At 39.2% G+C, this 14,325-nt stretch overlaps 1 protein-coding gene across 5 annotated transcripts in view; it reads left to right on the top strand.

Annotated features, from left to right (window-relative positions):
• The window catches only part of SMIM14 (small integral membrane protein 14), a 56,191-nt gene that overhangs the window by 27,727 nt on the left and 14,139 nt on the right, over window positions 1–14,325 (top strand). For all 5 annotated transcript variants that reach the window (XM_032685859.1, XM_032685860.1, XM_032685861.1 and 2 more), the window contains one exon: window positions 2,324–2,434. In XM_032685859.1, the coding sequence (XP_032541750.1) occupies window positions 2,324–2,434 (111 nt within the window). The remainder of the gene's footprint in view (window positions 1–2,323; window positions 2,435–14,325) is intronic.

Here is a 14,325-nt window from a genome sequence, read left to right as displayed (position 1 = left end):
CCTTGGGGTAAGTTCCTTCTAGCACATCTCTGCTTAAATTTATGATATTATATGACAAATTAATTTTTCCTATTTATTGTCTAATCTTTTTCAGTTGTAGACTCTGTAAAGAATGTTAGCGTGGTTTCATTGGTTATGACTTATCCAATGTTTGGTTTTCTTGTAGTCTTCTGTAATATAAGCATTCGTCTGTTAATTGCTGTCACATTGCACATGATGTGTTACTGACCCCTAAATTCTTTCAAGTTACGATTAAATATTGTTTCTCAACCTCACTTGTTCAAATACCATCTCTTGGATGTCAGCATTATATCCAGAGAAACCATTTTGCACTGTTTAGCAATCAGTGCTTTTATCTGTTCCTTGTGCTAAGCTAGTTTTAGAAAGGCTATTCTACTTGGCATGGCATATCATACAGGGAGCTTGTGTAGTTAAAGCTTTTTTTCTATTGCTGTCATGTGGTTCTAGTGGTTCTGAGATAATTTCATGAAAGTTAGTGTAGTAGCTTTATAATTAACTCTCAAAAAGAGTCATTAGATCATCTGCTGTGATCTCCCCTATATTTGAGAACATACCTGAACTTGGGTACTCCTGTACTCAATAACCTGTATTTTACTGAAGCACATCTGAATACATTGAGTGATGAGAAATCCGTTTCTCCTTGGGCAGTTTGTTGCACTGATCAGTTACTGCAGTGGTAAAAATGTATGTCTTGCTTCTCTTTTGAATCTGGTTGGTTACAGCTTCCAATTACTTATTCTTGATCGCCTCTTCACTGAAGAACTTCTCAATACGCAGGCCTGTTTTTCTGTTCAAAGCTACTGGTACGCTACATAATCAAGTAATTTATCATTTTCTCACTACATTGCCAGACTTTGCTTTCTTAGCATCTGGGCAAAAAGTCTTTCCTCCATCCCTTCAATTTTATTTTTCCTTTTTCAGTTTTGTTTTTAAAAAATGGAGACACTAGCTGGTTAAGGGCACTGATGTTCAAACTCCATAATGAAGATACAGATATGTCTTACCTTCTTTTACTATCTGACTCTCTCCACCATGGCAGAGGGTTATTCAGAAGAGTGGTAGGCAATGGCAGAGGAAGGACTTCCAGAATGCATTTGCTTTTTTCTCTCTCTTTCTTCCCCCAAGAGGGAAGAACTATTATGGTGATACATTCAGTTGAATGAAGATATCTTATAGACATCTTTCTTCTAGTGACATTAAAATGCTTGTATGTGATCAAGGCTGTAATTTTTGTAGGCAATGACTGCAGAGCACATCCGTTGATTCAGCACACCCTTATCAAATGGCTGGTACCTTCATAAACTACTTGTTTTTGGAAGTTGAGAGGTTGTATCTGCTCTGTGTTGCTGCATTTGTTAAGCTTGCCAATTATGTCACATTAGGGCCCCAGTTCATGCAACAGTAGCAACTGATGCCAAGTTAACAGAAATATTTTGAAAGTATGGTTTTGTATAACTATAATATACCCCAAGAGTCCTTATTTGAGAGGAATCAATCCCTGATTTGACCACAAGGGTAGAAATGCATTGTAGTCTACTACACATTTTGATCCTCAATTAAGTCACCAAGAAGTTATTGGTCTATAGTAAAGATATATTTGTACATGCTTGACATTTCTGGTGTGAGTGGTTTCAGCAGGTGGATAACCTAGAATTGATTTCCCACCATGTCCATTACAGTTTCTTTGACCATTCTGTATTGCTAAGTGATTGACCTAGTTCTTTGATCTAAAATTAGTGTGTGTAGCTCTGTTTTTAACATGATTCCAAGTACATTCACTTTTGCACCACTGCTGCTTGCCTTCATTATACAAGGATGATTGTTTCCTTTACCAAAGAACTTAGTGGGTTTTAAATTATTTTCCTGTACGTTGGTCTAGACGGAGAATGCCAGCAGTTTTTTAGGGTTTAAGAGTACAAGTTCCCTTGGCCTTTCAAATTGTATATATGCACTTAAGAGTCCCACTATGCAGATGAGAGACAAAAATTTAATCGTTGTGTTTCTTGTTTGTTTGGATGTATTTCATTGTGGTATGTGGGAAAACCCAGGGGAGACACACAAAGTCTTGCGAAATATTTATTTGGCTCTCTAAGGAAGCCTGTGTGAGACACTGCTTTCAGCAACATCAAAATGTAACTGCACATACCAGACTTCTTCATTCAGACTGCCAAAGGAATAATAGGATTACCCTGCTTTGTTTTGCTTTTTCATCCTGGCATTACATGAACTGAAACTTGATGTGTGAGTCTCTGGAAAATAAGGTCAGTTGAAAAAGAGTTCATTGTCGTTTTATTCTTCTTAGGTGTTCACAGACAAGTTCAGGTTTATCCAGAGAACCATGGCAGAAGGTGGATTTGATCCCTGTGAATGCATTTGCTCACATGAACATGCAATGAGAAGACTGATTAATCTGGTAAGGATAACATGAGGATATTTGGAAGGGTGGTTATTCAGACATTACTTCAGCTTTTGCAGATTTGCAGTTACTGATGCTTTTGATTCTGCTTATTCAGTAGCATGTACAGTTAGAATCTGTGTATCCAACTCTCTGATGAGCTTTTGAGTAGTCCATACAAATGATAGCTTTCTGTTTATTTCCCAGAGCTTCATTTTGACAGCATTGACAGTGTTTCTATTTAAATGTTTCCTTATATGCCTTTTTGAGTCTGCATAAAACCAAAGAAATTACCCTGCAACCTCTTTGATGTCAAGGTGATGCCACACATTTGAGGTTCTATGTACTCATATGGCAAGATAAAAATGTCTAAATTTTTAAAACTACCCTTTAAAAAATTCTGAAATTGAAAACGCAAAGAGTTTTGAGTTTTGAGTTTGGTTTCTTGCTACGTCATTGATATGGTTGAGCAACTTCAAGCAAGTTACTTTAAATTGCTCTGTGACCTGTAAAATAGCAATGTTTCTTTGTTTCTGTATTGAATTTAGTTCAGTGTCTATTGAAGAATAAGATACAAAGCACTTTTTTTTTCCTAAATAAAAGTATATATTTTTTAAAATAACACTAACAATTATGAACTGTGAGCAATTAGGTGAACTTGATTACAACTAATTTGGTTAAACTATTTTTTGAGATGGTGCTATACATCAGCTTCATTTGATGTACTTCTGCTTGTTGATATTCATAAATTTGTTTTTATTATATTTTCTTTCTTGAGGCCTAAATTAATATAATTTTAAGTACATCAACTACTCAAGGCAATATGTGTGAAGAGCATCCTCTTTAGGATCAGGCCCTTCTTCAAGAGTTTTCTTGTCAGTATTTTAGGAAGATTATCAGGAAAATGTGGCATTCACTAGCCTATGATAAGAGTAGAGCTAATATGTAAATCCCCAAAGAATATATGTCTGGGAATAAGGAATCATAGAATCAGAATATCCTGAGTTGGAAGGCATGCACAGAGATCATTAATTCCAGCTCCTGGCTATGCACAGGACAACCCCAAAAATCACACCATGTGCCTGAGAGCATTGTCCAAATGCTTCTTGAACTCTGTCAGGCTTGATGCTGTGACCACATCCCTGGGGAGCCTGTTCCAGTGCCTGACCACCCACTGGGTGAAAAACCTTTTCCTGATATCTGGCCTAATTCCCCTGGCACAGTTTCATGCTGTTCCCTCGGGTCATGTCACTGGTCACCAGAGAAAAAAGATCGGTGCCCGCCCCTCTGCCTCCTCTCATGATGAAGTTGTAACTGCAGTGAGGTCTCCCCTCAGTCTCCTCTTCTCCAGGCTGAACAAGCCAAGTGACCTCAGCTGCTCCTTGTATGGCTTTGCCTCAATTTGTGTGCTTATCCCTAAAATGAAACCACTTCCACATGCTTACATCCACAAAAGAAGAAACTTTTTTAAACAGCACTTTGCAAGTGGTATATATATAACTACTTCTTGCAGATGTGTGGGTTGCACTCGTACAGTCCTGGTTCATGCTGAACGTTAGATCTTGAGTGTCCACACTTTATTAGCCTCGGAGTGCATTGTTACACTATCTCATCTGGAATGCCAGAGGAAGAGCCTAAAGCCAGGCACATGCTGTACCTGTGTGTACTGTTGGGGAGCTTGACTGACCACATTTTCCAGAATTACTCTGCTCAGAGTAAGCAGAGTTCGCCACCCATATCCATAATGTAGCACTGCAGGGCTTGTGTCATCATATTCTCACATTGCACCCCTGGGCCTATGCACAGAGAATGCTGTCTCCAAAACACACAGGCCACACTGGGAGCCAAAATACTCCAGGCCAGGCTCTCTCAGTGGGAGGGCTACATCAGTGACTGCAGCAGAAGGCAAACGATACAACACAGGAGAAGAAGAAATGACAAGCGTTTGCCATCTCACAGACTCTGAGACCCTTGGGCTAAGCATCAAAACTGGAGTTACCAAAGAGCCCAGATCTGTGAAGCTGCACCAAAGTCTAAAATGACACCAGACAAACTAAGCACATCTGCAGAGCCAATTCCATGTGCTTTATAGGAAATTATATCGTTTCGCTTTGATAATTCCCAAATGTGGTACAGCCAGTGATCTCTTGATACTCAAAAGTCATTAGACGTTGATGAACTTCCTTATTGCAGAACAGTCAACAGGTTTGGAGAGGCAAGAAGTGAAAGGGATGTGAGCCCATTTGCTGGTGTTACCAGAATTGTTCAGAATGGAAAGGACTTCATTAGATTACCTAGGGCAACCTCCTGCTCAAAGCAAGGTTAACAGTGACCAGGTCATTCAGGGCTTCTATTCCAACCGAGCCTTGAAAATCTTTAAGGGGTAGCAATTCCACAGGCTCTTGGGGCAACCTACCCCAATATTTGCCAGTCTTTGTCATAGAGAATTTTTTCCATCCATTGTTTTAGTTGAATGTATCATACCCTCTGCCATACTGTGTGCTGTGAAGAGCCTCTGTCTGTCCTCTCACTAACCTCATTGTGAATACTGGGAACTGCTGTTAGGTCATCCAAAATCATCTCTTTCCTGGGCTGAACAAGCCCAACCCATCAGTGTCTCCTTGCAGAGCAAGTACTCCAGCCCCTAGAGACCCCCACTGAATTCAGTTCAATCTGTAAATGTGTTTTGTATAGCAGAGTTCAAGACTGGATGCAGTATTCCAGATATGGGTTTGAAGTGCTGAGTACATGGGTGTAATTGCATCCTTCAGTCTACTTACACACTGTTTAAAGGTCAATGCTGCTGACACAAGGGCCCAGAAAATTGAGGCTTCTGTGGAGAACAGTTGTCTTTTCTGTGGAGCCTTTACTTCAGGCCCAGCCATCCTTGCTCATGCTTCCCAGTTAGAGGCATAATTTCAAAATCTTATGAGCTCTCCCTGCTATCCCCATATAGATACTTGTACACATGTTCTTTCCCAAGAAGGATTCTTTTTTTTTTTGTCCTCAACATGATGTTTGTGCCGTATCCCACAATTGTATTGATTCTGGATCTTGAGGTTCTGGACACATGCTGAAATGGTGACAAAGGAACCCCTGGGACTAAGTTCAGGGAGTTGGGAGGAAGAAAGGAGGATCCATGTTGACTGCCCTTTCCCCTGAGGCTTGTCAGATGCAAATCTAAACCAGTATGGCTCAGAATTTTGACCCCCGTTCAGCATTTTTTATCTTTTCCTTTTTTTGCTAGAAGAGACTAACAGGCAATGGCACCGGTCAGCCAGTTCTCTTTGTTGTGGCTGGAGGATTCTAGATATGAGCACCGTAGATGAGTTTTGTCTAAAGTCAGAAGTGGCACAAAGATTTTGTTCCTGGGCTGCTCCATGCAGTATAAGGTGGGTGCACATGGATCATTTGGGGGCACATTAGTTCCTGTGTTGCAAATGGGCAGTCACCAAGGGCAGTCAGTGATGTTCCTGAGTAGTTGCAGAAATGGAGTTTGTTGCTCAGTGCCCATCTTGCAAACGGATCAGTTAGCACTTGAAACTGTGAGGAGTAAAGGGAAATGCCAGATTTCATCTGTCCTAAAAAGCAAAGCAGGTGCTCCTAAATATTTATAAGACCAAATCACTAGCTAGGGGAGTTCAGCAGAATTTAGAATGGAAAAGTCTCGGAAGTCTCAGTCAGCAGCCAGACTATCCTCAAGTAACCTGTCACGTGATTTTAGCAGGAGATTTGCTAAACCATTATTATTGCATCTGTAACTTTTATGCTTCAGTAAGAGTTTTTAAGCTGTTGTTTTGTCACTCAATCTTACACAACATAATAGGAATTTTGCTATTTATGTTAAAAAGAACACTTGGACATTGGTTCTCAAAGTTGCTGAACCCCACAAGTCTCAATGGAGACTGGGTGCCCACCACCTCTTTTGTTGGATCTCAAAACCTTTACTCCAAAATCGTTGTGATAAAGAAAGCTAGACAATCTGTTGCTGTTCAGTCTGTGGGGGTGAAAAAGATATCCAAACATGCTGTGTGCTCAGAATGGTTCCCTATACCTACTTAGTGATTGATTTTTTTTTTTTACCCTATATTCGTATAAACCACATCAGAGCACATTTGAATTGTGTTATAGCTGGGAGTACTTGTCATGATTTTGGAGCAAATTGTATAACAAGGTGTTTTCAATTATCTCCAGACTGAGCATTGTAAATCCAGAAGTTCAGAGATGAGATCAAATTTAACAGAATGATAATGTATTTATAGGAGATGCCCAAGTGTGAAAATATACTTTTAGGATCCTTCAATCCAGTAATGACACTGCACAAAACCCCTATGATTGATGTAGGTTTTTTAACTTGCATTTGGGTTAAAGTAAGCCAATTTTTACAGACTAATTTGTTTGTACCTATCTGATAAGAATTAAGGCTTCTGCTAATGAAGAAGGAAGGCATGATGTATTCAGTCATGGCTATTATGTGTAGAGTTAAAAATACATATTCAAATACACAGGACTTCTGTTAGAGTTAACTGTATGGGAGATTTGAATGACTCTGCTATTCCAAGATCAGCAGGAGGTCAAAAAGTCTGCCTCTGGAACCTGAAGTTCTCGTTTTAGTTTCCAACACGATACTTTTAACTTCTAATTTAATTGGTCTATTTACTTTGAAACTTGTAGAAAATGTTATTTGGCATTGAAAGTACAGCTTGTGGTTGGATATCGTTTAAATATAGTTTAAGTCTCTACTTGAAATGTAGACTTCAGTTCATCTTGTAGTACAATTAATGCTTATACATTAAAAAAGAGAAGCTGTTGTTATTTAAACACTTCTTCTCTGCTGTTAGCGACGCCACAGAAAATTACCAAAAGAAAGCTGCTTGTTTTTAAAAAGTCCAACTCTTGCTAAGTTATGTGGCTTGATTATTTATCTGTCCTTCATTTTGGTTGACTAAACAGGGCTTTGTTTTGTTGGCTTTTTTTCTTCTTAATTCATAATACCATGAAGATTTTATAGAGATATACAGTTCATGAACTGTATATCTCTAGTGCTCATAATATTTTTAAAATATATTTTGCTGCTTATTAGGTTAACTGGGAGATATTGTTCATACACACAGTTCTTAGAATTTATATATGCATGCTTAAGTGGCATTGAATTATTTTTTGCTGAATTATTCTTTGCTGAATGTTCTGTCATTTTCCTCAAGTGGATTTTCCAGGGTTCTTCTTGCTGTCAAAATATGAACATTTCACACATGTAAATTTCTGTAGTATGGTCACTGTAAAAAATAAGCAGATGTTATGATCTCTAAATATTCCTACTAAACACGAGATATCTAAAGTTTCTGGCTGTGACTTCATAAATATCATTTCTAGTATGTAATTCCCACAACACCATCTGTTACGATTTGCTGGTGCTGTGTAACAATTTGACTATTGTATGTTGAGTTCACTGTTTACTCTGTGGATATAGCAGATAATTGGAACTTCCATAAGAGGAAGTAAGTATAGAAGAAAAATACCACAAGACTTTAAATCCTCTGCAGATACACAAGAGTTGTCAAAAGACAATGACAGGTCTGTTACCTTGCATGATTTTTTCTCCTGTTCGGTCTCTTCCATCTGCAAAACTTATTTGGACAAGAAGACAAGAAGAGCCAAGTTCAGGAATGAAGAACAACAAACAACATCAAGTAATTTTGTTGGGAAGAATCTGTCAGACAAGGGGACAGTTGTTTTCAGGTCACAGTGAAGAACATTCTGTGGTATCCAGAGGAAATTGTTCCTGTCTTAGTTTTGGCAGAAGACAGCAGATCTCTATATGAGAGTGATGTTACATTTAAACCTTTTTATTTTCCCTTTTTTCACTTATTTGGTAATATAGAAATCTGATTCCAGTATGTTACTCCTCTGGACATGGATGCTTTCTGAGTAAGCATGGCTGATCCATGACTGATCATAGCCCAAGGGTCAGTTCAAGTCTGAAAACTAAACTTGAAAACACAGTTTGTGTGGTGGTGGGGATAATCATAGAGTATGTTCCATGAAGCCTGAAACCTGCATATGACTGCCTAGAGTGGCCAGAAATGTCAAAGCAAGCCAGTAACACACATGACTGTGTCATAGAAACATCCTTTTTCTTTCCCCTTCTGGTGCAGTATTATTTGCTTTACAGAAATTGTGGCTACAGAATTCTCTCGTACTAGTTTTTATGAAAATGAGCAATATATTCTTCAACCCATAACATTTCTAATTCTATAATGCAAAAGGACCTATTTTGTTGAACTGCCAGCAGTTCTACTTACAAACCACTGTAGGAATTACAACCTTGTGTTTTGTTCTTCTGTAGCTAATTGCAAGGAAATGGTCCATGTCCAGTTATGTTGCTATATCAGAAGGCTTGAATGTCTCAAAAAATCTTAAGGGATGCAAAGGGATGTGTCACTAGATTTTTACAGCAGAAATTGCCAATTCTTGAACTATTTCAACACAATTGGTTGAAACACTTTTGTGAATCAAGCTTCCACATAATTCTCTTGGCCAGGTCATTTTAGAGTCTTATTATGAACTGGCATAGTCTGAAATAGTATCCAGCTTAACCACAAGTCTCAGCTGAGGGAGACTTCATGTAAACAGCACAGAATAAACACAAATGACTAAAATAGTGTTGTGTGCTGCAAATGGTTGAAAAGCTCTTAAGATGTTAGCACAGCTAAGCCCAACTTAAATAGTCCATGAGGCAACCAGCAAAAGTGAGTTACTCTTCTGATGTGGCCGTCTACTGAAAGCATAGCAGAACTATACCAAATACATTTGTGGTAATTTAAAGTGACCTCTAAATATGAGGGTTACCCTGGAGACTTCTTACACATGTTCCATGGCATTTGCATTCTCTTTCTTTTTTTTAATGGCAGGTGCTATTGTTTCTACTCTATAGTCCTTCTTAGCAAACCATCCCAAGTGCAGGAAACTGCATTTTGCTCTCACTTGCCCCTTTCATCCTTGGTGTTAAAGCTGGCTCAAAAAGGACCTTTCCCAACAGCTGAACCTTAGGTGGTTCATTAGGACAATGTCTCAGTTTGAAGAGAGTGGAATGTTTGCTAAAGAGGATGGGTTATGAGACAGACCAAACTCCTCTCTCTCAGCAATTGTAAATTCAAAATTAAGGGGCTTTAATTGAGGAAGTGTGGAAATAACAACCCTTTATTAAAAGATATATGTATGTTGGCAAGAACAGTAACAGAACACAAAAAGCTAGACAATAGTCCTGTACCCAAAAGTCCCTTTCAAACAAAAGAGAAAGTCTGAATACTTCTCTGTCTTTAGCGCAGTTCTAATCACGGTCGGCAGGGGGCGCTGTTGGATCACTGAAGGTGCAGATCCTGCAGTTCTCGTGTTGTCCTGCAGGGGGCGCTGTTGGGCTCTGGCGGTCACCACGCGGGGAGGGGTCTGGGGGGTTGGTCTGGGGTCGCAGGAGAAGCCGAAAAGAGAATGAGGACCCTTCCCCCAATGGAAGGAGGGGAAATGAAAACAGTCCACCCCCCCACGGAACTCACTGTTGTCCTCAGATGACAGTGTCCCAGGACTCTTCCTTTCTTCTTCCAGTGAGCACAAAAACTCTCCGATGAGAACGCAGCAGGTCCGGGCCACAGACAAAGACAGCCTGCCCACAAAGTCGAGGCCAGCAGTCAGGGCTGACCAGGGCGGGAAGCCAGAAAGCCCGGCCTTCAGGCCTTCTCTCCAAAAGCACGCACGCAAGGCCCCCGTCTCCATCCCAGAGCAAGAACTCCGCAGTCTGACCTCTCCCTTCTGAGGAAAGCCAGCAACCCCCCCCAAAAACTCCTCCCTTCTCCCCCCAGCCTCTGCTGGGCCATCCCTTAGGAAGGCGGCTTTGCCGGCTAGATCTTTTGTAAAGCTAATTGACTCCCTCCTCCCTTTCCATTCAAACTCCCTCTTTCCTACAGTGGGGGCAGGGGGAAGAAAAATTCTCCCCCTCGGATTTCTAACCTATAACAGACAAGTATCATTCTTTGGAGATGTGGGGTAAAAGACTTGATGCACCTCCTAAGGCACTGGGCCAAGAGTGAAACACAGCATTAAAGGGGCAGAGGGTGAGACTGTTCTTGAGTGCTCTTGCTCCACTGACTTCCATTTTCCTGCCTTTCACTGGGTGCTAAAAGTACTGGTGTTGCACAGGCTAAGATCCCAAAACTGTATTACAGAATTCATATACTACTAATGCATGTAATAACCTAGAAACTAGTTCTAGATCAAACAGTGTGAATGGAGACTATTCTCTAGGCAGGCAAGTGGATGTTAAAAAAACCTAAACAAGCAAAAAACACAAAACCAAAAAAAAGCCATGAACAATGTTGTCCACTCAAGTCTATGTCTCATGAAGAGCATATTTTCCTGTAAGGGCTTAGGTATCAAGACTTAACTGAAAGTTGAAGGTGTCATTCTTTACAGTTCCCATCCCTGAGCTTTATAGTATGCTGAAAACTTCTGCTTCTTAACAAATACTTTTTTTTTTTAAAATCTCAGTCACATCCCATGACCATCTCAAAGCATGCATAGTGGATTGCAAGCAGTGTAGAAAATCATGCATTGAAAATTCTGTCAGCTTGATATTTCAGAAGTAATTAATAGCTATAACCTGTACTGTGAATGGCTGAACTCTGATGATCAGAGAAGTATTATGGCCATCCCTTTTGAGGAAAAAGGCAAAAATTATGTTTTTTCTCTCAGGCCACATGTGGATGTAATCAACACTTAGAGCATACTGTACTTATCTGTTGGAACTGTTAGTTCAGAGCCTTTTCATCAAAGCTGTCTATGTGGAATTACCTTTTTCTTTTGCTAATATGCATAATTTTGCGGAAGATACTCAACTGTTTGGTCAAAAAGCCTACGTGTATTCTGGTTTTGCATTTTAGATATAAATTTCCTGGTGTCCTGTTGGGAGATATGTATGTTGTTTGTGCATGTTTTCAGATGCCTCTGTGGTAATACTGTGTAATATTCTATCTCATCTATTTGTTGTCTAGTACTTCATGTAGTCAGAGATGCTGTGAAGCTCCTTGTAATGATCCTGATCATCACACTGTTTTATCTCCTTTTCCCCTATTTTCCCTGTTCTGCTAATTCTTTCTGCTTTGCGTTCACTAAAAGGAGAATGATATCACAGATATCACAGGTCCCCAAGGCCAGCAAAATTTTGAAATTAAGTACTAATAACAATCATGCAATTGTAGGAAGGTGAGGGAAATTTGGAAAAGGAGGATCTATATGACACCAAGGTAAAACAGCAATCCCTGGACAAAGAATGTGGAGGGAGAATGTATTCTGGTTGAAATTAGGGCTCCAGTTTGCAGGAGTCCCTGTGACATGCTTATTTGATGCATTGTCCTCCATAAAATGCCATATTTTTCACTATGAAAGCTAATGTTCTCCTGTCATAACTGGCTGATGATTCTGGGTCTTAAGAATTGGTTTGTAAACTAGGAATATTATTCTGAAATGTAGCAGCCATCCTTCTCACTCATTTGCGATGGGAGAGAAAATTACTTGCCACCTCATAGGACCAGACTCTGTACTTTTATTGCGGACTGTTATTCTGTCCTTGTATGAACATCATTTTATTTTAATTCTGCATATACACATAGAAAATGAAGGAGTGGGGAAGGCAGTGTTCACTTTTTCCTTGTTTGTTCCACTAAGAGAAGCTAATGTAGTTTAAGAGACAATTAAATTCCATCAGTGTGCCATTCTTTTCCTCTTATTTTTCTCTTATTTCTCTTTGCCAGCTTGTAACAGAATAATGTGTGTAGGTGTCATTTTTTGCATCTTTAAATCTGAACTCTACAGATAATGCTACATTTCAGTTTGCACCCTGGCTTGTATTCAGGACTGTCATAGCCTACTGTAGCAATTTATTTATCGTGTTGTTTACTGAATCATTTATATACTTTGGACAGAGCAGAAGTGGCTGCCAGCAAAGCTTAAACAATGATTTCATTACCCAGAAGCGTGAGAACACAATCAGGAGTATGCCACAGTGTTGTCATCTTCTGGCATCATTGGAGAGGAAAAACAGAGCTTACAACTGGTTTAAATGGCAAAAAAGTATTTTCACAAGGGATGATATTTTGCCCTTGTTATCATATAAAATTTTCTATCAACAGTCTTTATGATTCCATTTTAAATTCACTTTTATTCATGGAATAAAAGACCCTATTGAGTTAGTTATTTGTCCTTGCTTTTCTACTTATCTGTCCTTTTCATTTTTGCTCTCTTATCTTTGTACCTATTTTATCTGTTTCTCTCACATATCTCTCTGGGCTTTCTTCTATCACAATTTATTGTATGGAGGTCTTTTCCTGACGCGTCTCATGAACTTACTAATTTTTCATTCATGTCTTTTCTGTGGACTTTTCTGCTTTGAGCTGCCTCAAAAGTTATTATAAAAGGTAATTTTTTTAATTATCCCTACATAAATAATTTACTTTCATTTGCCATTCATGCTAGACTCTATTGATTATTGCATTTTGTTCCTGCCACTAGTCCTGTTCTTCTCGTTTTGTTACCTCTTTAGTGTACCATTTCTGGAGTTGGAAAGTGCTTTTGGACAGGGATTATGCCACTATTTCTTCTGAAAAATGACAAACTGGTGATCATTGATATATTCCTGATATTTTTTGTGCTCTGTCTTTTTTTTTTTTTTTAAACTCTTAAATAATACACTTAACTCTTATAAAGAAAAAGTGTTCACACTGGATAAGAGCTCTGAATCTTTCTTCAGGCAGTATGCTATTGATGTTAATTTAAAAAAAAATTGTCTGAGCAGAGACTCCAGGACCAGTCCCAGAGATTGTAGGACTGTTGAACTCTGGGGTTGCAAACTTTGAAAACTCATCTGAAGAGTTTCAGCAAACTCCTCTGAAGAGGAAGCAGAGTTACTGTGAAGGTAGACAGAAATCTGAATTTCCTTCTTCACAGTAGCTATCTGTGATGAATGGTAAATGCAAAGTAGCTTTACGTCTTTCATGGGAAGACTGAAATGGTCCCAGTGGCTGAGGTCACTGCGCTGGAAAAACAAGTTCTCTGTTTAGCTAGATGAGGCTGTTTTCACTTGGATTTCAGTGGTTTTGTGGAACAGCTAACAGGCGGTAAAACTTCACACCCTGTTTTCACCACACAGACATGTTTGTGTGCCCATAGTAGGTTTGCACGTGAAAAAAAAGCCAAAACAATCAAACCAGAAACTTCACTCAATATGGTGACATCACAAAGAAGTTTCCAGAAGCTGATAGCAGTATCCCTTTACTGCAACTGTTCACATTTTATTCGCAGCTGGGGATTGTAAAAACTGTGCAGATTCCTATCATAACGTGGCATCTGTTAAGAGTTGCAGCAGGACACATTTCAGGTGTTTGATGGGTAGATGCTGTTGATCCACAAGATGGCATGTTAAAACTGTGCTTGATGTCTCAAAAGAGCAGGATCTAAACACTGTTGTGTTAGTGTGAACTGAGGCTAGAAGCTGTGTGTTTTGGAAAAGGAATAGAAAGGAAGAGCTATTTCAAATTGGAACTAGGAGCCATTTGAAAAGTACTGTCTATTTTTGCAGTGCAAGATTTGAGTGTCACAGGGAAGAGAGTGAGGAAGAGCCCTTTTCTCTCTTACCACTAGAAGTAAGTTAGGTTGTTTTTTTTCTTGGTATTGTATTGGGTTTACATTCACGATATGTCAGTAAGTGGACACTGATTTGCTGCCTCTTTCAGAAAATTATGAAGGGCTTCATAGAAACAAAATACTCATTTTGACCAAGAGTTCTTGTTGTTTGGGGATTATTAATTTAAATTACTTCAGCTTAGGTTATTCAAGATTTTAAATGTACTTGGAGGAAAGAA

The sequence above is a fragment of the Chiroxiphia lanceolata genome, chromosome 4 (genome assembly GCF_009829145.1).
Source record: "Chiroxiphia lanceolata isolate bChiLan1 chromosome 4, bChiLan1.pri, whole genome shotgun sequence".
Lineage (NCBI taxonomy): Eukaryota > Metazoa > Chordata > Aves > Passeriformes > Pipridae > Chiroxiphia > Chiroxiphia lanceolata.
This window is presented reverse-complemented; position numbering and strand designations above follow the sequence as displayed.